The sequence below is a fragment of the Marmota monax genome, unplaced genomic scaffold (genome assembly GCF_021218885.2).
Source record: "Marmota monax isolate L192 unplaced genomic scaffold, Marmota_monax_Labrador192_F-V1.1 WCK01_AAM20220418_F8-fsc00033, whole genome shotgun sequence".
Lineage (NCBI taxonomy): Eukaryota > Metazoa > Chordata > Mammalia > Rodentia > Sciuridae > Marmota > Marmota monax.
Genome location: NW_026694282.1, coordinates 5,003,614 through 5,028,031, shown reverse-complemented (window position 1 = coordinate 5,028,031; position 24,418 = coordinate 5,003,614). Strand labels below are relative to the sequence as shown.

Sequence of the window (24,418 nt, the reverse complement as noted above, 5' to 3'; positions counted from 1 at the left end):
AAAACAGCATGTTAAATTTGACTTAAGGAATTTTTCTAATAGAGTTCACCTTTTATTTCTTTATCTAAAAGCTTTGATTCTGTGGGTAACACTCATTTTCAAAGAATCACAGACATTAGAGCTGGAAGGGGTCAGGCAGTTGCACATCTCATGACTCCCTTTGTGATGTCCTTATCCACAGCTCTAGCCTCCTGTCAGGTGAGTAGCCTGAGTCAACAAATGCTGGGTTGACAGAGGAAGCAAACAAAATGCTCACATCCCTTGCATGAGAGGCCACTTGTTTTTCAAGAAACAGATAACTGAGCACTCGTTGTGTTACGTGAGAAAAAAAAATGCCTATAAATAATAAAAGCCAGCCAACATGATCACTTAAGCTGTCCTGAATGAGTGACCAGCATCATCTTTCTCCAAATAAATGTGGCCTTTTCATACCCCTGCTTATCCTCCTTCGGTGGTTCCCCACTGTCTGAGGGAAATACAGTCCAAGCAACTTAATTTAGCACCCTTAGCTCTTTGGAACCTGGTCTCTGCCCATCCTCTGCCATTGGCTTCCATCTTCTGACCTTTTCTCTATGTTCATGTTTTCTCTCCTGCCTAACCTGTCTCCTTCTTTTTTCTTCACCTGCATGATCCTAGTGACACCTTACCCTTCAGCATAGGTATCCCCTATTCCAAGAAGCTGCTTATCAGCCTCAAGCCTTCTCAGACTCCTATGCATACAAGTTACTGTTTTGAAATCTGTCCTTAACCGGTAACTCCTTTAAGACAGGATTTTGTCTTCTTGTTATTTCTGAAGACAAAATACAAGCAGAATGCTGGACATGATGCCCTTTCATTTTCATTTTTTTTTACTGAATTAAAATATAAAAACACTCTGCTTTAATTTGTTTTTGCAGAAGATTGACTCTTGTCAATGCTCTGTATAGGAACTTTTATTTTGTGATCTAAGGGGTCTCTCAATTATATAGATGTTAAGAAACTAGAAAAGCTTCCTTCTCAGAACTTAACTGAATGGATTTTCCCAAAGCTGATGTTCCTATCTTTAGAATGAAACATACAGGCTCTCAGGTGACCTGTTGGTAAGGTAGATCCAGTCCCTTGATTTTTACCCGACATTTAAGCAATAACTTATTCTAAGCATGCAAAGTAATTTAGTCCTGAGGGAAATGCACATGTGACTTTTACCCTTGTTGATGTCAAAATGCTACTGATCAGACAGCTCTGATCTCTGAGTTCATACATTGATGGTGGGGAAACAACACAGGATCCCACTGGCCCAATAAGTCCCAATGTTTAAGAAGCAGCTTCTTCTTTTGTAACAGACATATCAGAGAAAGAAAAGGGAAAGAATATATGACAGATCTGGGTTTATCAAGGAAGAAGATGTCAGTAGCAGTAACTCTCCATAGGTGCCTGAATATGGTGTACAAATCTGGACTCAATTTTTGTGGATGCTAGTGAGGCTTGGTATGCTTTTGCTTTAAGCGCTTAAAAGTTAGTATGGATAGTGCCAAAAAACAGCATATGGAAACTGGGAGCACTGCAGAAGATAAACCAATCTTCAGAGATCATGCTGAAACAGCAACCCTTAAAACAAGTTGTCAAAGGCGAGGGTGCCCGCAAAGCTTTAAAACCTCCATCAACCAAATGAAAATGTGTTTGTTTTAAAAGGCAACACCTTCTGCTCTGGCCATTTTAAGTTGATATAAAAAAAAATTTGAAATTGGAAAGTATGTATGGCTTTTGTTAGTGTACAATAAAATGGGCATTCTGAAGAATGCTTTTAAAGAGGAGACTCTGACCTTTAAGAAGTTTTTCTGAACTCTTTTTATTTTTTCCAAATAGGGATTCTCAGGCTTCTTTTATGATTCTTGCTGGTTGTAAGAACCATCCTAGGTCTGAGCAAAGAGACTGAGATGGGGTGGGGAAGAGGGCAGAAACCAAGCACCGTTCCTGGAATTAGGGGCTTTTCGTCCCTCCTCACTGTTTATCTATTCTGTACCACTCAGCTGTTCTCTGTTGCACAGAAATAAAAGTTTAGTTTAAAAAGTATGTTAGAACAAAGCTGCAGAAATTGCCTGGAATTTCCTTCATTTTCAGCCATCTGGCTCTCATTGCTTACTCTGCTCCCCTCCTCCACATACATTTACCAAATCTTTTCAACACACGCTGGCCAAGCTATCAAATGCTTATAATTAATAACAGCCATGCACTTTTTTTTTAAAGGTAGTGCTTTCTGGTTTTCCTTGGGCTGCTCATGTCACTGCTGTTATAAACCAGGGAGATAGTTAGCGAGTGTAATTAATATAAGTTAGTCGAATAAAAACAACATAAAATTTAAGTCTTAAAAGTCTACAAAAATCATGCTTTCTTTTAAACTAGAAGCATTTCACACACACACACACACACACACACAAAAAAAAAACCCAGAATGAAAGAAAAGGAGAAGACAATGATTGCTTGATTGATGATTATAATGATATTAATGATTATAGTGACTGCTATAATCCTATTTTAAAGATGAGGAAAGTGAGGATCCAAAAAGGTATATATGACCTCTCAAAGGTTAGAAAGCTAAAAGTAACAGAGCAGGACTTGATCCTGGGTCTAAATGTATGTTCTAGTCTTTGTATTTTGAGAATCCCAGGGATGTGAAAAATCTTTAGTGAACAGTATTAAGTTAAAAAAAAAAATCAGGGGCTGGGGATGTGGCTCAAGCGGTAGCGCGCTCGCCTGGCATGCGTGCGGCCTGGGTTCGATCCTCAGCACCACATACAAAACAAAGATGTTGTGTCAGCCAAAAACTGAAAAAATAAATATTAAAAAAAAAAATTCTCTCTCTCTCTCTCTCTCTCTCTCTCTCTCTCTCTTTAAAAAAAAAAAAAAAAAAAAAATCAGGTTGCTGGACAATACATGCAATGAGATCTCATTTATAAAAGCCTCATTGATGCAGGTATAAAACCTTATGTAATTGTAGATGCTCATGTATGTATTCATAGAAAACCCCCTAAAGTACACGCACCAAGCCATTAACAGTGGTTACCTCTGAAGAGGAAAGAACTAGAACCTAAAGTATGGAGGTAAAAGAGGAGCATAAACCTTGGTTTTTTGATTAATCCTGCTCTGCTTGAGTTTTAACCAATCAGCCTCTTTATGTGTTACCTGTATAATTAATAATTAGAATACTTAGATAACTTTTTGATTAGGAACAGGAGGTGACATCTTTCCCAATGATGGATCTTAATTTGTTTGGGGGTATTTCTTCCCTGAGCCTGTCTAAGGCACCATTGAAAGGCTGGCAAGGTAGTGTGGCTTCTGGACACAAAGTCCTCAGACAGTGGTAAAGGTGCACAGGTGATTTTTTTGCCTCCTTGTATTGATAACTCCTTGCCATCAACTTTAAAGGAAAATTCTCATTGGTGATTCACAGGCAAAAGTGGTCCTAATTTCTTATGGCCAATGTTAGGCAAGGTCGTGAAGAGATTACCATCTACCCTTCACCCAGGACCTTCCATCCTTCTTGACAATTACACTCCTCTCTGGGTAGTGCTAGCAATTTCCTCAACCTTTAGTGCTCTCCCTTCCGTTGCCTTTATATGCTTGCTTTGGGGATACTTTGCTGTACATGGCTGATAACATAAAAGCTTATAATCCTAAGACAATTTATATTTTGGTATTTCAATATTTGATATTTATATATTTGGTATTTAAAGGCATAAAGGAAAGGAGTCCAAAAATGGTATTTTCAGCATCAAGTGGAAGAGGGGAGAAAAGGGGATGAAGAGGGGAGCACTGAGGTCTTCCAGCTACTGATAATAACAGGACCTAAACATTGCAACTTACAAATATGGCCCTACTCCTTCCTATACACTTAATAAATAAATACTTAATAAACACCTGCTATATGTCAATTCCCAGATGCTTGGGATAGAGAAAGGAGGAACAAGGCATAAAACTGATACCAAAGACTTTCAAATCTAGTCTTCTTCAACAGAAAATCACTACTTAAAAAATTACCCTAAAAATGTAAGCCTTACTCACGGGCACATACATGCCCACGTCTATACATACTCACAGACTGGAAAAAGTAGAACCCCTTCAGCTTGAGAACACATCCTTCCTGCTTTGAATAACCAGATAGGACGATGTCATTGTCTAAACCTGGTGAAAGTCAGACATGTGCTTCTGATACAAGCTTTGACCACACAGAGCAAGTCAGGAGAAGTCAAGTTTAATTTTAGAAATACAGCTCCAAAAGTCAGATCTCACTCTTCAGAGTCCTTAATACACTCCTTAGGATCAGATAACTCTGGCCATATGCAAGAGGTAAAATGGCTTCTTCACTAGTGCTCAGCAGGACTAATAACTGCCCAGGAAGGGTCTTATCTTAACCTAGCACCACTTCAGAGGCAAAAGTCAAGACCTGCAACATTTCTAAATGTCCCAAAGAAAATGCTATTCTTTCTTTTAAAAACACATGGATATCAGCACAGACCAAGAACCTAAAAGATCACATACATAAAGTTAGGACTCATTAGAAGACACACCAACATGCAGAGGAAACACTGAACCATGTGGAACAAGAATTGTGAATCAAAGATCTAAATCACTCCCCACTGGATGGAAGGTGCATGGAATAAATGGTGCGCTGTTAGGCCTCTATCAAACACATTTCCCTTTCTGCATATATCTTGCACCAAGGAGAGTAGAAAGACAGATTTTTTTTCCCCTGATATTAGACTAAAATATTCCACAGGAGAGGTGCCTATATATTTCTCACTTTTAAGATGAAAATCAACTTTGGCTTTCAGGTGGGAAATGAAGGGAATGAGTCCTATCTGATTGCTCTACTTTGCCCACCTTAAAGTTTTAATTAGCATCATTCTACAGATACTTGCCTGTGTACAGTAACCCAAGAAATCTGTGGCCATTGAGAGGTCTTACCATAGCTGGGTGATGGGAAATCAAAGATTATTTAGAACAAACATAATCCTGCTAACCCAACAATTGTCCTTGAGTCAATAAAAAGGTCACAGAGTGAATTAGACTTATCAATCACAGTTAGTACTTTGAGGATGGGAAATAACACCTTCTGTTATATTCCTTTTATTGAACAAGGAAGGAGCAGGTGAGTGGTCACAAACCCCAGGAGTTTTCAACTAGTCTTAGCACCAACTCCTTGGCAACGTCTCAGCTCATTACAGCATTTGGATGTTACCACAGCACTGGAATGAGGTTAGAAAAGACCCTTCTTGTTTTTTAAGTGATGATAAATAAGAACAGAAATGATAGCCATTATCAGCACAATGAAGCAGGAGTCGCGATCTGATGCTTCTGCTTACAGAAAATTGAAGAATCATGGGATCCTTGAGCAGGACATAGTGACCTCAGATCATCTTTACAACATAAATGTGGAAAGAGGGAGTGCCACACAGCTAGTTGGTGACAGAAGAAGGTGATAATCCAGGCCTCCTGACCTCCTAGCCAACGGCCTTGCAGGCTGTCCATGCTGGATCTACTCCACTGTATTCAAATATAAGTCTGCACCCTTTGCTCAAGCACTTGAATCTTGGGCTCACTGAACTAGGAGCTATTAGGTTAGGAGAGATTTGGGACCACATGAGGGAGGTGATAGAAAAGGAGATTACTTAGGATTCCATGTACTGGATCTGAGCTTTGCTTGGTCCAGCCCTGGCTCTGTTTCACTGGCTGCTGTTCTTATGGTGGGGAAGGGGATCCTGCTCAAAGAAGTGGCTGTTTTCTGGTTGCCATGGACAGTGTGGCATGAGTGGCTCTCTCCACTTTTGTATGAAGGGGAAAGCTCAGGACCACCATTCTGATGAAAAATCGAACAATTCTGATGATGCGCAGAAGTGTCACTATGGGAGTGTGTCCTCATATGATTGATAAAGGCCTGTGATCTGTCTCTTTGAAGTCACAAAGAAAGGCCTCGAGCTGGATGAGAAATAAGACAAGAAGCACATAGGCTTAACCAGCAAACTGTTGTTAATGCCTGAAAGCAAATTCTGCTTCTCGTGATATACCTTGCAGAAGGAGGAGAAACGTCACTCAGAAATAGCATTCCTTTCATATCTAGGCTATGAGCTCATCCAGGCACATTTTTCATTCCATCAGCAGATTTGAAAGTCTGGCTTTGGTTCTTTAAATGTCTCCAAAGCAGAATCATAGAGGATAGTTGCTCAAAAAGAAGTATCTAAAAGGCAAATTTCTCCAGACACCATAAAATTGTGTGGACTGAAGCAGTGATTGGATTGATTAACTAAGACTCAAAGTTGGGCAATAATGAGACCCAGGCAGGGCCAAACAATGAAATGCTCTAATTGATTTTACGCATGTGGAATGAACACACATACCCCAAAGCGTGCTATAATGAATCTGCATGCTGTGTGCCTACAGATTTCACAGTGGGTCAATTATACCACCCAGATGCTTCAGTTCCTTAGACCCTATAAGTCACAAGTCAATTCATTACTATGGTAAGAGGGCTTGGGACACAGGCTAAAAGGCGACAGAGTCTATGAAGTCTGTGGTCAGTTCACTTTGCCTTTAGGGGAAAGCAACAATGTGGCACGTGCACATACCAGCCATGCCATAAGGCTCACTTCAGTGCATGAAGCCTTCTGGACTCTGTGCATGACCATTGATTGGGCTGGAATTCCAAAGCCCTGGTTTCAATTAAATTTAAGTGGATTTGACTGAAAGTTTGAACTGATGCTAATTGGTTTTCAAAACATTGGGTAACAATAAGTGTTCTGGTCTTGCCCATGGAAAGATGCACCCAGTTCTGCACACACTCCTGGCTGGCAGGGCCGGCAACTTGTCCCTTACCTTGCTGGGCAAGGATCCAAATTGCAGGATTTCAGGAGCTGTGGGGGCCGGCGGCTGGTCACGCACAGGTTCTCTTCAGCAAGCTCCCGAGTCTGTTTGTTCAGGCAGCTCACTACAGCCTCCTGGACACCTGTGTACAGATCACACTGTCAGGCCATAGTGCAGAGGGTGTGTGTGTGGGAGTGATGAAATGTAGACAAGGCAAGCTGGTGGGAGGTCTCTGTGATCAGTAGGACTCTCCCTACATGTGAGAGGCAACAGTTAAAAGCCCAGGCCTGCCAATCTTGTCAACCCTTACTCTGTCCAGGGTTGAGAATGTAGCTGAGTGGTAGAGCATTTGCCTAGCATGCACAAGGCTCCAGGTTCAATCTCCTGCAAAACACACCCATGAGTGCATGCACACGCACACATATAAACCCCATACATGTGAGCGCGCGCGTGCACACACACACACACACACACACACAAACATAGGTTGATCTGAAAGGAGGAACTCGTGCTTGTGGCCACTATAAGCATGCCCCTTGAGAAGGGCAATTCTTCCCAAAGACAGGCTGCTACCAACACTGTTGAAGTGCTTAAAAATATGCCACCAATCTATGCGACCACCATGCCGAAATGTCATCATTTCATGCAGAAAGAGCACAGGGTAAAAGAAACCAAATCTAACAAAAAACTGCAAAGCTCTTCACACATTCAATCAACAGGAGATTGTTGTATTGGAAGGGAGGCCAAAGGCCACAGCTTAATATCTAACTTTCTATAAACTGATGTGCTCTTAGGGTCTTGTATCCAGGATGTCAGCCTCTACTGGTTTTCTTTTGATTCTGGCTCATTTCTGTAGGGGACTAGGCAACTTTGGAAGCTAGAACAAGAAGAATAAGAAGCATAATAATGACAGGCATGGTAAACAATCTTTCCATTCATACCTGCACACCTGAATTGGCAATAGTAAAACAGGACTTTGAGTAATGATTAGTACAAGTCTTTCAAGGTGTTCTGCCAGATCCCTTATGGAGACTTTCATAAAGCATGGAAACACATTCATGGATTGATGGAATACTTCATTCTGCTACCTGCAGTCATAATAACAATAGTTAACATCTACAGAGTGCCTGTTACTAGGCAGGTACCACAGCTGAGGGCTTGACACACAACTCTTTCAACAATTCTGCAAGATAGGTATTATTTTTATGCCCACTTTACAGAAATGGAAACTGAGGTTTAGAAGGGTAAAAAGACGTGTCTAATGTTATACAGTTGCTAAATGTTGAAGTGGAGGTTGATTGCGCCCTTAGCATTGCCTGAGAGCATTATCATTTAAAAATACTAAGAGGCTGTCATATCTGTTTCCCTAGAGATCTTCAGAAATAACCTAGACATGTGTCTGGAATCATTTCAGCAGAGTTCAGTTTAAGAGACAAGACATTCTTGCTAATTTGCTATCATTCATACACAGTTATATATATATATATAAAGATACCTACATCTAAAGATTATCTATCTATAATTAGATATTTATATATATGGTTATAACATAGTCTCACTATCCATGTAGTTATTTATGTACATACTTGATCTCTTTTTATCTTCTGCATTTCTTCATCCAATGGTAGCAAACATAACACAAACTGTCCCAATGCTTGTTAGCTCTATCACTGTCCTTCCCCTTTCACGCCCTAGGTTTCTCCGAGCCAATCTCATCCCATCAACAGGATAATGCTTCCTAAATTGATGTTAAATTGATCTAGGTTGCTCAGCAACACCATCTTTTAAAAATTGGCGTTTTAAAGCCAGGATCCAAATCAACTTACTTTTTTTTTTCTAAGTCTGATAAATCAAACATGTTTTTGGTCTCAATCATAGGATTTTTCTGTGGCCACGATGGGATCTTTGCATTTTCTTTCTTCTATGTTTTTATCACTTCAAAATTTAATTGGATCCTTGTTTGATGCCTACCACCCACCACAAAAAAATTTAATTTGCCTATGTGATGGCCCTTTCAAGGTGGAGAATTTGAGATTCGCACTAGATATTCAAATTACTCCACCATATTCTGTAATGCTGACAGTATGATGATTTCTATGAGTGAACCATTTGGAATTCATGGTATGATGATGCAGCAAAACAGCTCCCAAGAAACTGTTGATATCATCACTTATTTCCCACTGGATCCTTTTGGCATCAAGGTCAGGATGATCAGTCACTGAATATAGCTGACTATTCCATATAGAATCTAGAGCTGTGGTTATGCTAAAAATGAAGTTTTCTATTCATTTGCTTACTTGGTAGTGTTTAAGAAATTTGAAATGCTGCTCTAAAATAAGATATAGTTTGACTTTATTCAGCCATGGCAGGAAGGGACCACGGGGCTTGACACATACCTGCTATTGGAATGAAGTGTGTGAGGGATGGGCTGTTTCCATCCACTTGATGGACTCTTTAGCTATAGAATTTAGGTTCTTCTAAGACTGCAAGGGATGGGGGTAAGAGCTAAGTTTCCCAAAGGGCATCAGTAATCTCCTCTCTTTGCTATGTAAAACACAAACCTACATTATTGCCAACCATTAATCATAGTTACAGATAAAGATCACCATGGGGTGGCTAAGTGCTGAGATTAGGAAGCATTCCAGAGTTACTAAATTCTAATCCAAGGTATTATAAAACAATGTACTAGGCCCCTGCAACACTGTGCTTTAAATCTCTTGCCACGGGCCAGCTGTCTCTGCATTCTTAGGTGGGGCCTGAGGTGTAGGGAAACCCACGACAGAAGTTCTGTCATAATTAAGGAGTATCTGGGACCAGTTTTTTTTTGTTTTAAAATCAATACATAGTAAATTTTTGTAGGATGAAAAAATATGATGGGTAAAGAGCAGGGTATTCTAAGCAAGTAGACTGTTAAGGCAAATGGGAACTTTGAGGGCAGGAGCCTGGAGTAAAGGAGCTGCCCTGGAAAGAGGAGCTCACCTTTGGGTTCACCCATACCTGGCATAGGAGAGACAGGCAAGGATGGGAGAGGTTAGCTCAGTAAGTTTGTGTTCTTTCCAGAAGGGTTAACATATGCCTTGAAACGGAAACTTTTAACTGAACAGAGAACCCATGTGTAAGTACAGTTCCTTACAACTCTGGGCTTTCCTTTCTTTCTTCCTTTCTCTCCTTTTCTTCCACTTTTTTTTTTTTATTGGTGCATTATAGTTGTACATGATGGTGGGATTTGTTGTTACATATTTGTACATGCACACAACATGGGTTTTCCTTTCTTGACAAGCCAAAGGAAAGAGGAGCCACAGGTACAAGTTTCCACCTTCCATTTTTACGAAGGTCAGTTTCAAGTTTTCCCCCAGATAGATTTAAATTTGAGTTTCAGCATCTAGGAGTTCAACTCAGCTGCTCAGGTTCAAAACTGCTGTCCTTGACCACACCTATCAATTCACTGGTGGGAAATTAAAATATAAAAAAGAGATAATAGTAGGACAAAGGAACAGATCTGAGCAGGTTAGGCTCACTTTCAGTTTTCCAGAAAATGGGATTTTCTGTGTTTATATCTCCAGAACTGCATAATTGTTACATGATATTTGATATTTGATGACAGCTTAGCAAACACATTACTAACTAGTTCCTTCCGGTTACTACTTCTTCTAGGTGAAAGGTGACTTTTGTGTCTAGCCAATTTCATCTCTTTGAGATTTCAGAAACAATATGATTAGCCTGACTGGCTGTATAACCCAAAAGTGATTTAATATCTATTTGTTAATCCTGTACAGGGTCGGTTTCAGCAAGAATGATTTAAGAATATATTTAATCTTGTGGGTTATACTTTGGTGAAAGATCAAAATTGATAATACAATAAAAACTTACTGCTAAACAATGGTTTGAAAATACATGACCCATATATTGAACTAATTTGTTAGTGCATATGGGCATTGTATAAGACCATTTAACCCAATTACATTTTCACCACTTTGGAATTTTCAACTCTTAACATTTCAGGTGTAAATATATTACCTTGGCACAGTGTTGTAACTGTAGGTAAGTGTGATCAATTGATGACAATTAAAGACCTAAGGAATTTTAGTAACTTTACCCTTCCTTAGATGTAAAGGATGTATAATTTTTGTTATACAAAGACACTCAGATCCTACAGGTAGAGATCAATTGTGTATCCAACATTTGAATCTTATTTCTAAATCAAATTCTTCTGAAAACACTTAAAATTAATACATTCCACTCTGGACTTTCCGTTTTAAACCCCTGGTTGGTCAGTAGAATGGATTGACTCTTAAAGATAAAGGCATCCGGTTATTTATATATTCCATTACTGCATCTATTTTTTCCACCTGCTCATAAAGTTCCAGGCTTGACTTGTAACCGAGAGCCATAACGGAGAGACCATAAATACTTTTTTTTTTTCAAAGCACATTTGTTTTTGACTAGAAATAATGATCATTCAATTCAGGTGATCTTGGAAATTGGGGCTAAAAACACAACCATCTGAACTCTGAGTCATTGCTCAGAGTAGAAAGGAACAACTGCAGCCACTCCTTTGGGCCAGGGCCACAGCTCTTTCCCCTGACTCTCAGCTCTGCTGGGGCTCACAGATCACCAAAGCTTATAAAACACACTACTCTCTCATTAGGCATAGAAGAAAAAATGTCCTGAAAATGAGTGGAAGGATGGCACGTGAAAACAGTTAGATCAGCTGAGTTCCGAGAAACTGTCTCCCAGAATTTTTTGGAAGAATTTAGATTTTAAGATACCAGGGATTTCCATTAAATCACTCTATAATTCCAGGGTTGGAAACTGGAAGATCAGAAACAAACAAGAACTTCAGGGTCAGAACTACTAAAAGTTTAAAAAGACCTGCTGGATTAAATGGATTCTTTGCTGGTACTTATTCCATTATTCATTCCTTTAGAAGAGTTTCTCAAATGTCATGGTTTAGAAAACAGTTTTGGGAAATAATTTGCATACTTTATTTCACCAGCAAAGGAAGAAATTTGCTGGGAATGTGGAATCTCAACATGTCCAAAGGGGTTACCGATGACCAGCAAGAGGGATGTGACAGGACATCAGTGGCACTTCCTAACCTATCAAAATCTCTCTTGGGAGTAGGTGCAAGACAGTGAGTGATAATATGAATTTAAGGCAGTTTCAACAGTGGTGAGAAAGATCATGATCTTAAAGAATTGATTTTCTGTCACAATCCTGTTTATAACACCTGAAACAAAAAATTACTGAAGACATAAGCTAATCAGTTTGGTTTAATATTTACAATGTATTGTAATATTATAATGTATACATATATTGAAACATCTAGGTACCCATAAATGAGTGGTTAATTAAGTAATTTTAAAAAAATCACTATGTAAGCTACTTGTATGTCACCATAGAGTATACTCAAGAGAACCAGATGAATGTACCTGGAAATGTTGGCCATTAGTTGAATAATATTTATAATAAGAAAGCTTTAGGAATTCTCTACATGCTTGAAGTGTGGTAGCATGTAAAGATTGTAGACAGAGAGCAGCAGCTTTGGCCTAGTCCCAGCTCTGTCACTCACTAGCTGTGAGGTCTTGAACAAGTCACTTCGCTCTTTTGCATATCATTGCACAATGGAGTGGGGTTTGGCTTTGATCATTAAAATCTTTTCCAGCTCCAGGTATGCACTGTGCTGGATAATCTTTACACTGCCTTTCCCTTTCTTTGGAAAACCAGCTGAGTAAATTGTAAGGACCCTAACCTGTTCTTGAGAACAGCAGAGTGTGGTAGTGTACTTTGGGTATTAATTCACACACACCACACACACACACACACACACACACACACACACACACACATACGGAAGCAAGAGCTCACATAAACAAGTCAATATTGAGTACAAAACATCAGAATGACAACTGAAAGCAAAGGCGTTAGTTGTTGGCCACTCACAGCTGACAGCCTGGGGCCACTCAGCAGACACAGAAATCAAATCTATTCATTCGATTTACACTTGCTTTACCTTTAGAATGGCTGCCTCCCTTTCTGCCCCTGCTAATCATTCTTGATATAGAGGCAATCACATGACACAGTTGCATGCAGAGAAAGAAGAGACAGAAAAAAGATGGGGGTGTCTGAGCCAGGGGCTCTCTCCTTACCTCCTCCACATGACTCGGAGCACTTGGTGAACCCTTCATACTCCCAGTCATACAGCTCATCCAGTTCCTGCAAGCCACCCAAGAGCCCATCTGTGGAGTCCGGGTTAAACTCAGGAATTTCCCCATTGCATGGTCCTGCATAACAGGCACGCTGGGATGCTGGCTTGGGCCCTTCGCACTCATCCACCGGCAGGTCAGCCACGGACTGAGAGAAAGACAGGAGCACTTGGCACTTGACTACTCGCACCTGGGTCCCCATACCACAAGTGACTGTGCAGGCCGACCAGGCCTCTGGGATGAACCTGCAGTCGGCAAGCAAACAAGGGGACAGGATAAGAAGCGTGAGGCAGTAGAGAGCTGGGGTTGTGAGGGGATGCATGGCACCTGCTTCTGCTGCCCAGAGCTGGCTCAGGATGTGCCCAGAGCTCCTCCACCCTGTCCTGTGATGGGAGCTTCAGTTTAGTTCATGAGCTCACTGGCTACTGATTCTGGATTGCTTGCTTCATGTCATGTGAACTCCCAGCTGCAAGACATTCCTGCCACAGACCACCTGCTTACTCAGGGCTCTGCACCCACAGTGGTAGCTCTTCAGAGCAGGGAATTGGTGATTCCTTTCCTCGCTCTAAATCCCAACACTTGTGCCTCTTGCATGATACTGGCTATTCTTAAAGCAGACTAACACTGATACTAAAAACTATTACAGAATAAGCTCTGGGAGATATTTAAGGAAGATTTTTTTTTTTTAAGCCTGGATCTCATATTCTGTAACTTTCTTTGCTTTTTACTCAATGTGCTTCTTAAGATTTATTTATATTTATAAAAAAGAGGGTTTTTTTTTGTAAGTTTCCAAGAATGGTGCAGTCTTCTTCCTCACACATTCTTTGAATTAGTCTGAACTCCAATTCTTTTTATATCATAGTGAAAAGCCATGCTACAAATTTAAATCCACAGGCATGTGTCAGTAAATGAGAGGTTCTGCATTCATATCAGTTTGTTCAACGTCTTCCTCCCTCCACCCTGAAAGAAGCTACACCAGGAAGAATTTGGTTTTTCTCTGAGTTCTACAGAATGTAGGAAAATATCCAAATTAAAAAAAAAGTTTTTCCTCCCCATTAATCAACCATGGCCATAACTGTAATGACCTTGAGAGGGGCCTACGGGGGAAAAAACCCAGAGGGAATCACTAACTTTTCCAAAAAGTTAGTAAAATAATCTGAGGAAAAAAACTATGGAATTTTTTTTTCCCTCATGATTCTAATGCTTTTGCACAGGGAGTCATGCTGGGAAGGCATGCAAACCTGGCTTCTTAACCTTGACTTTGGCCAAAAAGAAAAGACTGATAACACAGTTACGGCATTAAATCCTAACAAGTGCAAATGGTTTATATCTAGTTCAGGAAAACTGAACTTCTAACAGCAAACCCGTGCAACTTTTCATACTGGAAAGAATATAACAAAGATGTTTGCTGGCCTAAGCCTGGGCTTTATGTGCAACAGAGGTGGTCTGGCTGGGAGAGCCAGCCTTTCCTAAAGTATACATGCTGCCCTGAGGCCCAGCAAGAGACCTTTCAGGAAGGACTTGACCCCAGCTACCTTTGAAGAGGAATCCACTAGGAGAGAACAAAGGTTATCATGGCCTGTCAGAAGGGTGGGTGAGGATGGGATGGCCACCCAGAACTGTTCCTAAGAAATTGTCATCACAATTTCACCTCCCCCCTCTGTTTTTGACTTCTTTATCTTCTGGTATGTAGAGATTTTGGGGCAGGGAAATAGTACCCTAAAAGACTAAAAAGTCTTTTCTCCTTAGGTAATGCTACCTGTAGGAGCTTGTTGGAAATAGAAAATCAAAATCTGAAAACCATTTTAAATCTTTTATTTGCAGGGGTTGGGGTTGTGCTCAGTGTAGAGTGCATGTGTGAGGCTCTGGGTTCAATCCTCAGCACCACATAAAAATAAATAAAATAAAGGTATCGTGTCTATCTGCCAAAAGCAACAACAACAACAACAACAACAAAAATCTCTTATTGCACATTCATTCTGAATATGCCTGATTCCTGGAACAAGAGATACACAAATACATGAGCACTGATTTTATAACACTGGTGTAGACATGAAGGTTCACATTTAGCTATTCCATACATAAGACAAATGACTTGCCTGACAACTTTAATGACAGTGTAATGAATAGTGCTTCTTTAATAATGTAGTACCAACTTTTGTTTTTATATAGAAAAGAATTGCACCTTATTAATTTTTCCAACAATAAAAAATATTGTTTTATCACTTGTAACAGCCCTACTCAATGACCAACAGAACAAGGGTCAGCAGACCTTTCCTGTAAAGAGCCATACAAAAAATAACTTCGATTATTTTGGCCATGCAGTTTCCATTGCAAGGACTGTTGCATGAAAGAATCACACAAGTGAGCAGGGGTTAACTTCCAATAAAGCTTTACTTATCAGACTGGGGCAGGCACAAGGGATGATGGAAGGGTCTGGATCCAGTCTGTGGGTTGTAGTTTCCCTGCTACAGAATAAAACGTTTGGTAGGGATGCCACACACATTGAGATTCATAGGTAATCCCCAAACTTGTGTTAGGTCTTAGGGTTCTTCTCTTTTTACACACACACACATACATATATATATATATATATATATATATATATATATATATATATTTATAAAATTATAAGTAATTAACTTTATATGTTTGTGCTTTATGTTCCAAAGCAAGTCCCAGATGAAATCTAGAACCTAGATGAAATCTAAAATGCAAATTGATGTGCAAACTGCACCTTCAGCTCCCCTTGTCTACAATATGAATGATTTTGCATTTGCTCTCTTTCCAGAACCAGTATGATACACTAAAAGCACACAAAGTAGAAAAAAAACCTGCTACTGAAGTCTCATGCACTTATTATAGTAGATGAAATGTTAATTTTAAAGCAATACATTTAAGACATATATCTTATATATTTCACATGTACATACATATGTGTGTGTATATAAAATGTATACATGCCTGTATGTGTATCTATGTGTGTGTGTGCAGTTTGACTTTGTGGACATTTAGGGTTAATAGCAAAAAAACAATAAACATCTGCTTTATGTTTCCCAAATGAGAGTCTTATCAAATGTAAAACAGCTTCACTGGCATTTTGCCCAACCCATTATCTGTAGGTCTTTGTCAGGTTCACACCAATTAAACACAATTTGGTTTTTAAGTGGTGCTGTCTTTTGGCAGTCATCTTAATTTCTCTAGTGCGTACACTGTATGATATAATATATTCTCTCTTGTTGAAGGCAGGAGATTATATTTCAAAAGAAAAATATCTGATAGTGCAAATGGCTAAATGAATAATAACTGCTTTTCTTATAAAGCTTTCCCCCATGTCCCTAGGTCTCCCAACTCTCTATTTACTATCTTGAGTTTTCTGCCCACAAGTGGGAGGGAGCAAGGTCAGTGAGAGGGCATGCAAGTTAGAAGGCTTAAATGTAACTTTCAGAAGTCTCATCTTGAATAGCACTTGCTGGGCTAGAACCTTTAATGTGGATCATATAAAACGGAATGCAATCATTTTTGTTTTGTTTTCTTAAATCAGTATATTAATCATTTTGATGTAAAAATATACAATAAGAAGACTCTTATTACTGAAGTTCAATTTGGGTAATTTAAAAGTTCTTTCTGCTAGCAGTTTTACTGCCAGATGAATAAAAACTGGTCAAGTGAGTTCTTTAAAAAATGGGTAGAAGCATTAGAAGGGATGATATTATTTTGACATTTAGTTTTCCCATCTCTAGGAAGTTAACAAAAAAAAGACACACCTGGCAAATGAATAATCTATGTTTTGATCTGGTCATCTATATGCAAGCTTAATTATTCATTCCATAAACAAAAAGCTTATGATCTAATCAGTCATTACCATAGTCCCATTTATGAAACAGAAAACAGTATTACTTAGTCATTACCATAGTCCCATTTATGAAACAGAAAACAGTAACAATCAAATTCACTTATAAAATTCCTAAGTGGTTTATTAGTAGCTATTATTGAGTCAGAAGCATTCAATAAAATGATAAAAACCAATTACTTTGTTTAAAAAATGCTAAATAATTGTGGCTCAGTGGTAGAGTGCTTGCCTGGCATGTGTGAGGCCCTGAGTTCAATCCTCAGCACTGCAAGTAAAAAATAAATAAATAAAAGATCCATTGGCAAACAGAAAAAAATATTTTAATACATGCTAAATAGAAACAAGGTACTCTTGGTTAATTAGTCTCAAGTCACCACAGATAATAGCCAGAGCGCAAGGCTCCTAGATACATGGTCTGTAATTAACAATTAACTTTCCCCTTTTCTCTCATTACTTTCCTCCCTTTTGCTTTCCCCTATATCTGTTTGAAAAAAAAATTGGGGGCGGGGTTGTTATACAAAATCAGAATAGCTTAGCAGGTGTGTTATTTTGATGCATGACAGTCTCAGTCTCATGCTCTAGTTTCAAAATGGAAATTAAAATTTGCAGGGAATCAGATTAGAAATACTGGATTTTGGTAATTTTCAGTCATATTAAATTTTTGAACCTGTGAATCTAGAGTAGAAAGAAGTCTAGATGATTTCTTTTTTTTTTTAAATTTTTATTTTTTTTTTAATTTTTTATTGTTGGCTGTTCAAAACATTACATAGTTCTTGATATATCATATTTCACACTTTGATTCAAGTGGGTTATGAGCTCCCATTTTTACCCCATATACAGATTGCAGAATCACATCAGTTACACATCCATTGATTTACATATTGCCATACTAGTGTCTGTTGTGTTCTGCTGCCTTTCCTATCCTCTACTATCCCCCCTCCCCTCCCCTCCCCTCCCCTCTTCTCTCTCTGCCCCCTCTACTGACATTCATTTGTCCCCCTTGTATTATTTTTCCCTTTCCCCTCACTTCCTCTTGTATGTACTTTTGTATAACTCTGAGGGTCTCCTTCCATTTCCATGCAATTTCCCTTCTCTCTCCCTTTCCCTCCCACCTCTCATCCCTGTTTAATGTTAATCTTCTTCTCATGCTCTTCGACCCTACTCTGTTCTTAGTTACTCTCCTTATATCAAAGAAGACATTTGGCATTTGTTTTTTAGGGATTGGCTAGCTTCACTTAGCATAATCTGCTCTAATGCCATCCATTTCCCTGCAAATTCTATGATTTTGTCATTTTTTAATGCAGAGTAATACTCCATTGTGTATAAATGCCACATTTTTTTTATCCATTTGTCTATTGAAGGGCATCTAGGTTGGTTCCACAGTCTTGCTATTGTGAATTGTGCTGTTATGAACATCGATGTAGCAGTGTCCCTGTAGCATGCTCTTTTTAGGTCTTTAGGGAATAGACCGAGAAGGGGAATAGCTGGGTCAAATGGTGGCTCCATTCCCAGCTTTCCAAGAAATCTCCATACTGCTTTCCAAATTGGCTGCACCAATTTGCAGTCCCACCAGCAATGTACAAGTGTACCCTTTTCCCCACATCCTTGCCAGCACTTGTTGTTGTTTGACTTCATAATGGCTGCCAATCTAACTGGAGTGAGATGGTATCTTAGGGTGGTCTTGATTTGCATTTCTCTGACTGCTAGAGATGGTGAGCATTTTTTCATGTACTTGTTGATTGATTGTATGTCCTTCTCTGAGAAGTGTCTGTTCAGGTCCTTGGCCCATTTGTTGATTGGGTTGTTTGTTCTCTTATTGTCTAATTTTTTGAGTTCTTTGTATACTCTGGATATTAGGACTCTATCTGAAGTGTGAGGAGTAAAGATTTGTTCCCAGGATGTAGGCTCTCTATTTACCTCTCTTATTGTTTCTTTTGCTGAGAAAAAACTTTTTAGTTTGAGTAAGTCCCATTTGTTGATTCTAGTTATTAAGTTTTGTGCTATGGGTGTCCTATTGAGGAATTTGGAGCTCGACCCCACAGTATGTAGATCATAGCCAACTTTTTCTTCTATCAGATGGTGTGTCTCTGATTTGATATCATGCTCCTTGATCCATTTTGAATTAACTTTTGTGCATGGCGAGAGAAAGGGATTCAGTTTCATTTTGTTGCATATGGATTTCCAGTTTTCCCAGCACCATTTGTTGAAGATGCTATCCTCCTCCATTGCATACTTTTAGCCCCTTTATCAAATATAAGATAGTTGTAGTTTTGTGGATTGGTTTCTGTGTCCTCTATTCTGTACCATTGGTCCACCCTCCTGTTTTGGTACCAGTACCATGCTGTTTTTGTTACTATTGCTCTGTAGTATAGTTTGAAGTCTGGTATCGCTATACCGCCTGATTCACACTTCCTGCTTAGCATTGTTTTTGCTATTCTGGGTCATTTATTTTTCCATATGAATTTCATGATTGCTTTCTCTATTTCTACAAGAAATGCCATTGGGATTTTGATTGGCATTGCATTAAACCTATAGAGAACTTTTGGTAATATCGCCATTTTGATGATGTTAGTTCTGCCTATCCATGAACAGGGTATATTTTTCCATCTTCTAAGATCTTCTTCTATTTCTCTCTTTAGGGTTCTGTAGTTTTCATTGTATAAGTCTTTCACCTCTTTTGTTAGGTTGATTCCCAAGTATTTTATTTTTTTTTGAAGATATTGTGAATGGAGTGGTTGTCCTCATTTCCATTTCAGAGGATTTGTCGCTGATATACAGGAATGCCTTTGATTTATGCGTGTTGATTTTATATCCTGCCACTTTGCTGAATTCATTTATTAGCTCTAATAGTTTCTTTGTAGACCCTTTTGGGTCTGCTAGGTATAGAATCATATCATCTGCAAATAGTGATAATTTAAGTTCTTCTTTTCCTATTTTTATGCCTTTAATTTCTTTCGTCTGTCTAATTGCTCTGGCCAGTGTTTCGAGAACTATGTTGAAGAGAAGTGGAGAGAGAGGGCATCCCTGTCTTGTTCCAGATTTTAGAGGGAATGCCTTCAGTTTTTCTCCATTCAGAATGATGCTAGCCTGAGGCTTAGCATAGATTGCTTTTACAATATTGAGGTATGTTCCTGTTATCCCTAGTTTTTCTAGAGTTTTGAACATAAAGGGATGCTGTACTTTGTCGAATGCTTTTTCCGCATCTATCGAGATGATCATATGGTTCTTATTTTTAAGTCTATTGATGTGGTGAATAACATTTATTGATTTCCGTATATTGAACCAGCCTTGCATCCCAGGGATGAATCCTACTTGATCATGGTGCACAATTTTTTTGATATGTTTTTGTATCCGAGTGGCCAGAATTTTATTGAGGATTTTTGCATCTAGGTTCATTAGAGATATTGGCCTGTAGTTTTCTTTCTTTGAAGTGTCTTTGTCTGGTTTAGGTATCAGGGTGATGTTGGCCTCGTAGAATGAATTTGGAAGTTCTCCCACTTTTTCTATTTCCTGAAGTAGCTTGAAAAGTATTGGTATTAGTTCCTCTTTAAAGGTTTTGTAAAACTCTGCTGTATACCCATCCGGTCCTGGGCTTTTCTTAGTTGGTAGTCTTTTGATGGTTTCTTCTATTTCCTCAATTGATATTGGTCTGTTTAGGTTGTCTATATCCTCCTCACTCAATCTGGGCAGATCATATGACTTAAGAAATTTATCGATGCCTTCACTATCTTCTAATGTATTGGAGTATAAGGATTCAAAATAATTTTTGATTATCTTCTGTATTTCTGAAGTGTCTGTTGTGATATTGCCTTTTTCATCCAGTATGCTAGTAATTTGAGTTCTCTCTCTTCTTCTCTTCGCTAGCATCGCTAAGGGTCTGTCGATTTTGTTTATTTTTTCAAAGAACCAACTTTTAGTTTTGTCAATTTTTTCAATTGTTTCTTTTGTTTCGATTTCATTAATTTCAGCTCTGATTTTAATTATTTCTTGCCTTCTACTTCTTTTGCTGTTGTTTTGCTCTTCTTTTTCTAGGATTTTGAGATGAAGTATGAGATCATTTATTTGTTGGTTTTTTCTTTTTTTAAGGAATGAACTCCAAGCAATGAATTTTCCTCTTAGAACTGCTTTCATTGTGTCCCATAGATTCCGATATGTTGTGTCTGTGTTTTCATTTATCTCTAAGAATTTTTAATTTCCTCCTTGATGTCTTCTATAACCCATTGATCATTCAGTAACCTATTGTTCATTCTCCAAGTGATGTATTCTTTTTCCTTCCTTCTTTTATCCTTGATTTTCAGTTCCATTCCATTATGATCAGATAGGATGCATGGTATTATCTGTACTCCTTTATATTGTCTAAGAGTTTCCCTGTGACATAATATATGATCTATTTTTGAGAAGGATCCATGTGCTGCTGAGAAAAAAGTGTAACTGCTTGATGCTGGGTGGTATATTCTATATATGTCAAGTAAGTATAGGTTATTAATTGTGTTATTGAGTTCTATAGTTTCCTTATTCAACTTTTGTTTGGAAGATCTGTCCAGTGGTGAGAGAGGTGTGTTGAAGTCTCCCATGATTATTGTATGGTGGTCTATTAGACTCTTGAACTTGAGAAGAGTTTGTTTGATGAACATAGCTGCACCATTGTTTGGGGCATATATATTTATGATTGTTATGTCTTGTTGGTGTATGGTTCCCTTAAGCAGTATGTAGTGTCCGTCTTTATCCCTTTTGATTAACTTTGGCTTGAAATCTATTTTATTTGATATGAGTATGGACACTCCTGCTTGTTTCCGAAGTCCATATGAGTGATATGATTTTTCCCAACCTTTCACCTTCAGCCTATGTATGTCTTTTCCTATCAAATGCATCTCCTGTAGGCAGCATATTGTTGGGTCTTGTTTTGTGATCCATTCTACTAGCCTGTGTCTCTTGATTGGTGAGTTTAAGCCATTAACATTTAGGGTTATTATTGAGATATGGGTTGTTCTTCCAGCCATATTTGTTTATTTATGTTACTAAACATGGTTTGTTTTCCTCTTTGATTATTTTTCCCCCCTTTACTGTCCTACCTCCCACTGTTGGTTTTCATTGTTATTTTCCATTTCCTCTTCCTGTAATGTTTTGCCAAGGATGTTTTGAAGAGATGGTTTTCTAGCTGCAAATTCTTTTAACTTTTGTTTATTGTGGAAGGTTTTAATTGCATCTTCCATCCTGAAGCTTAATTTCGCTGGAAACACAATTCTTGGTTGGAACCCATTTTCTTTCAGTGTTTGAAATATGTTATTCCAGGATCTTCTAGCTTCCAGAGTCTGTGTTGAAAGATCAGCTGTTATCCTGATTGGCTTACCCCTAAATGTAATCTGCTTCCTTTCTCTTGTAGCTTTTAAAATTCTCTCCTGATTCTGTATGTTGGGCATCTTCATTATAATGTGTCTAGGTGTGGGTCTCTTATGATTTTGCACATTCGGCGTCCTGTAGGCTTCTAGGATTTGTCTCATTCTTCAAGTCTGGGAAGTTTTCTCGTATTATTTCATTGAATAGATTGCTCATTCCTTTGGTTTGAAACTCTGTCCCTTCCTGTATCCCAATGACTCTTAAATTTGGTCTCTTGATGTTATCCCATATTTCTTGGATGTTCTGCTCATGGTTTCTTAACAGTCTCGCTGAGCTGTCTATGTTCTTTTCAAGTTGAAATACTTTGTCTTCATTGTCTGATGTTCTATCCTCTAAGTGTTCTACTCTGCTGGTAGTATTCTCAATTGAGTTTTTCAGTTGGTTTATTGCTTCCTGCATTTCTAGAATTTCTGTTTGTTTGTTTTTTATAACCTCTATCTCCCTGTATAGTTGATCTTTTGCTTCTTGGATTTGTTTATGTAATTCATTGTTGAAGTGATCTTTCATTGTCTGATTTTGCTGTCTGATGTCTTCCTTGAGACTCCAGATCATCTGAAGCATGTATATCCTGAATTCTTTATCTGACATTCCATGTGCTTCAGCTATTACCTCTTCTAACGTTGAGTTGACCTGCAATGCTTGTGGTCCTTTCTTTCCTTGTCTCTTCATACTGTTTGCGTTCCTTTCTACTTGGTGAAACTGTTGTGCTATTGAATTTTCCCCCTATATATTTATATTGGTCTTGTATAGTTGCAAAGTCTCCCTCGCAGGCGAGGGCGGCGGCTCTGCCCCTCCTCCAATTGGGGCAATGTGCCTACCACGCCGGCAGGCCGCTGCACCTGCTCTGCCGGTCGGTAGCAGGTCAGCCTACCTTGCAGGCGCGGGCGGCGGCTCTGTCCCTCTGCGGGCCGCTAGGCTTGTTCTGTCGGTGGTCGCAGTTCTGCCTACTTTGCAGGCGCAGGCAGCGGCAATGCCCCTCTGCAGGCCTCTGGGGCTGTTCTGCCGGTGGGTCGCAGGTCCGCCTACCTTGTAGGCGTGGGGGGAGGCGGCTGTACCCTTCCTCAGGCCACTGGGCCTGTTCTGTGTGTCGGTTGCAGGTCTGGCCTGTTCTGTTGGTGGTCACAGTTCCGTCTACCTTGCAGGCGCGGGGGGAGGGGGCGGCTCTGCCTCTCAGCAGGCCACTTCTCCTGTTCTGCCGGTGGGTCGCAGGCCCGCCTACCTTGCAGGAGTGATTGGAAGCTCTGCGCCTCTGCGGGCCACTGGGCCTTTTCTGTTGGTGGTCACAGTTCCGCCTACCTGGCAGGCGGGGGGGGGTGGGGGGCGGCTCTGCCCCTCAGCAGGCCGCTGGGCCTGCTCTGTGGGTGGTCACAGTTCCCTGTACCTTGCCAGCGCAGGGGGAGGGGGCGGCTCTGCCTCTCAGCAGGCCGCTGCTCCTCTTCTGCAGGTGGGTCGCAGGCCGGCCTACCTTGCAGGAGTGATTCTAGATGATTTCTTGAGTAAAAAGAAATCTAGATGATTTCTTTTTACTTTTGGTGTATGTTTATGTATGAAAGTGGGGGCATGATAGTACAGTGAGGAAAGAGGAGGAATAAATTGTGAAAAACTTTAAAATGGACCCAAAAGATTACTATCCTGTTCAGTGCATCCTTCCTAGTTATCTTAGCCTTTCATTGATTTTGAGCTATTTTTATCATTTATAGTTGTAGAACACTGATAATACAAATGATTCATGCTCATAAAAATGTGGATTAACTGTGTTTACCTGGAAAACAGTTGACTGTCGCTCTGCAGATAGACCCATTTTGCATCTATTTCAAAATTCATTTTAGCATTCCTATTTACCTAAATATACACCATCTTAAAAAATTTCCTTTGAATTGGTTTTAACATCTTACTGTTTCCTTCATTAGTCAATGAATCACAGTAATCTCTCTTATTCTAGGTTTCACTTTCCACAGTTTCAGTTAGCCATAGTCAACTATGGTTCAACAATATTACATAGAATGTTCTGAAATAAATAAGTTATAAAATTTAAACAACTTTTTATTAGAGCATACTAGTATAATTTTTCTATTTCATTATGTAGTTATTGTTGTGATTCTGACCACAATTTATAAATTAAGCT

At 39.3% G+C, this 24,418-nt stretch overlaps 1 protein-coding gene across 3 annotated transcripts in view; it reads right to left on the bottom strand.

Moving 5' to 3' along the window:
* Adamtsl1 (ADAMTS like 1) overlaps positions 1-24,418 on the bottom strand; it is a 935,498-nt gene that overhangs the window by 151,605 nt on the left and 759,475 nt on the right. For all 3 annotated transcript variants that reach the window (XM_058586373.1, XM_058586374.1, XM_046467403.2), the window contains 2 exons: positions 12,987-13,288; positions 6,850-6,979 (listed from right to left, as the gene is read on the bottom strand). In XM_058586373.1, coding sequence (XP_058442356.1) covers positions 6,850-6,979; positions 12,987-13,288 — 432 coding nt within the window. The remainder of the gene's footprint in view (positions 1-6,849; positions 6,980-12,986; positions 13,289-24,418) is intronic.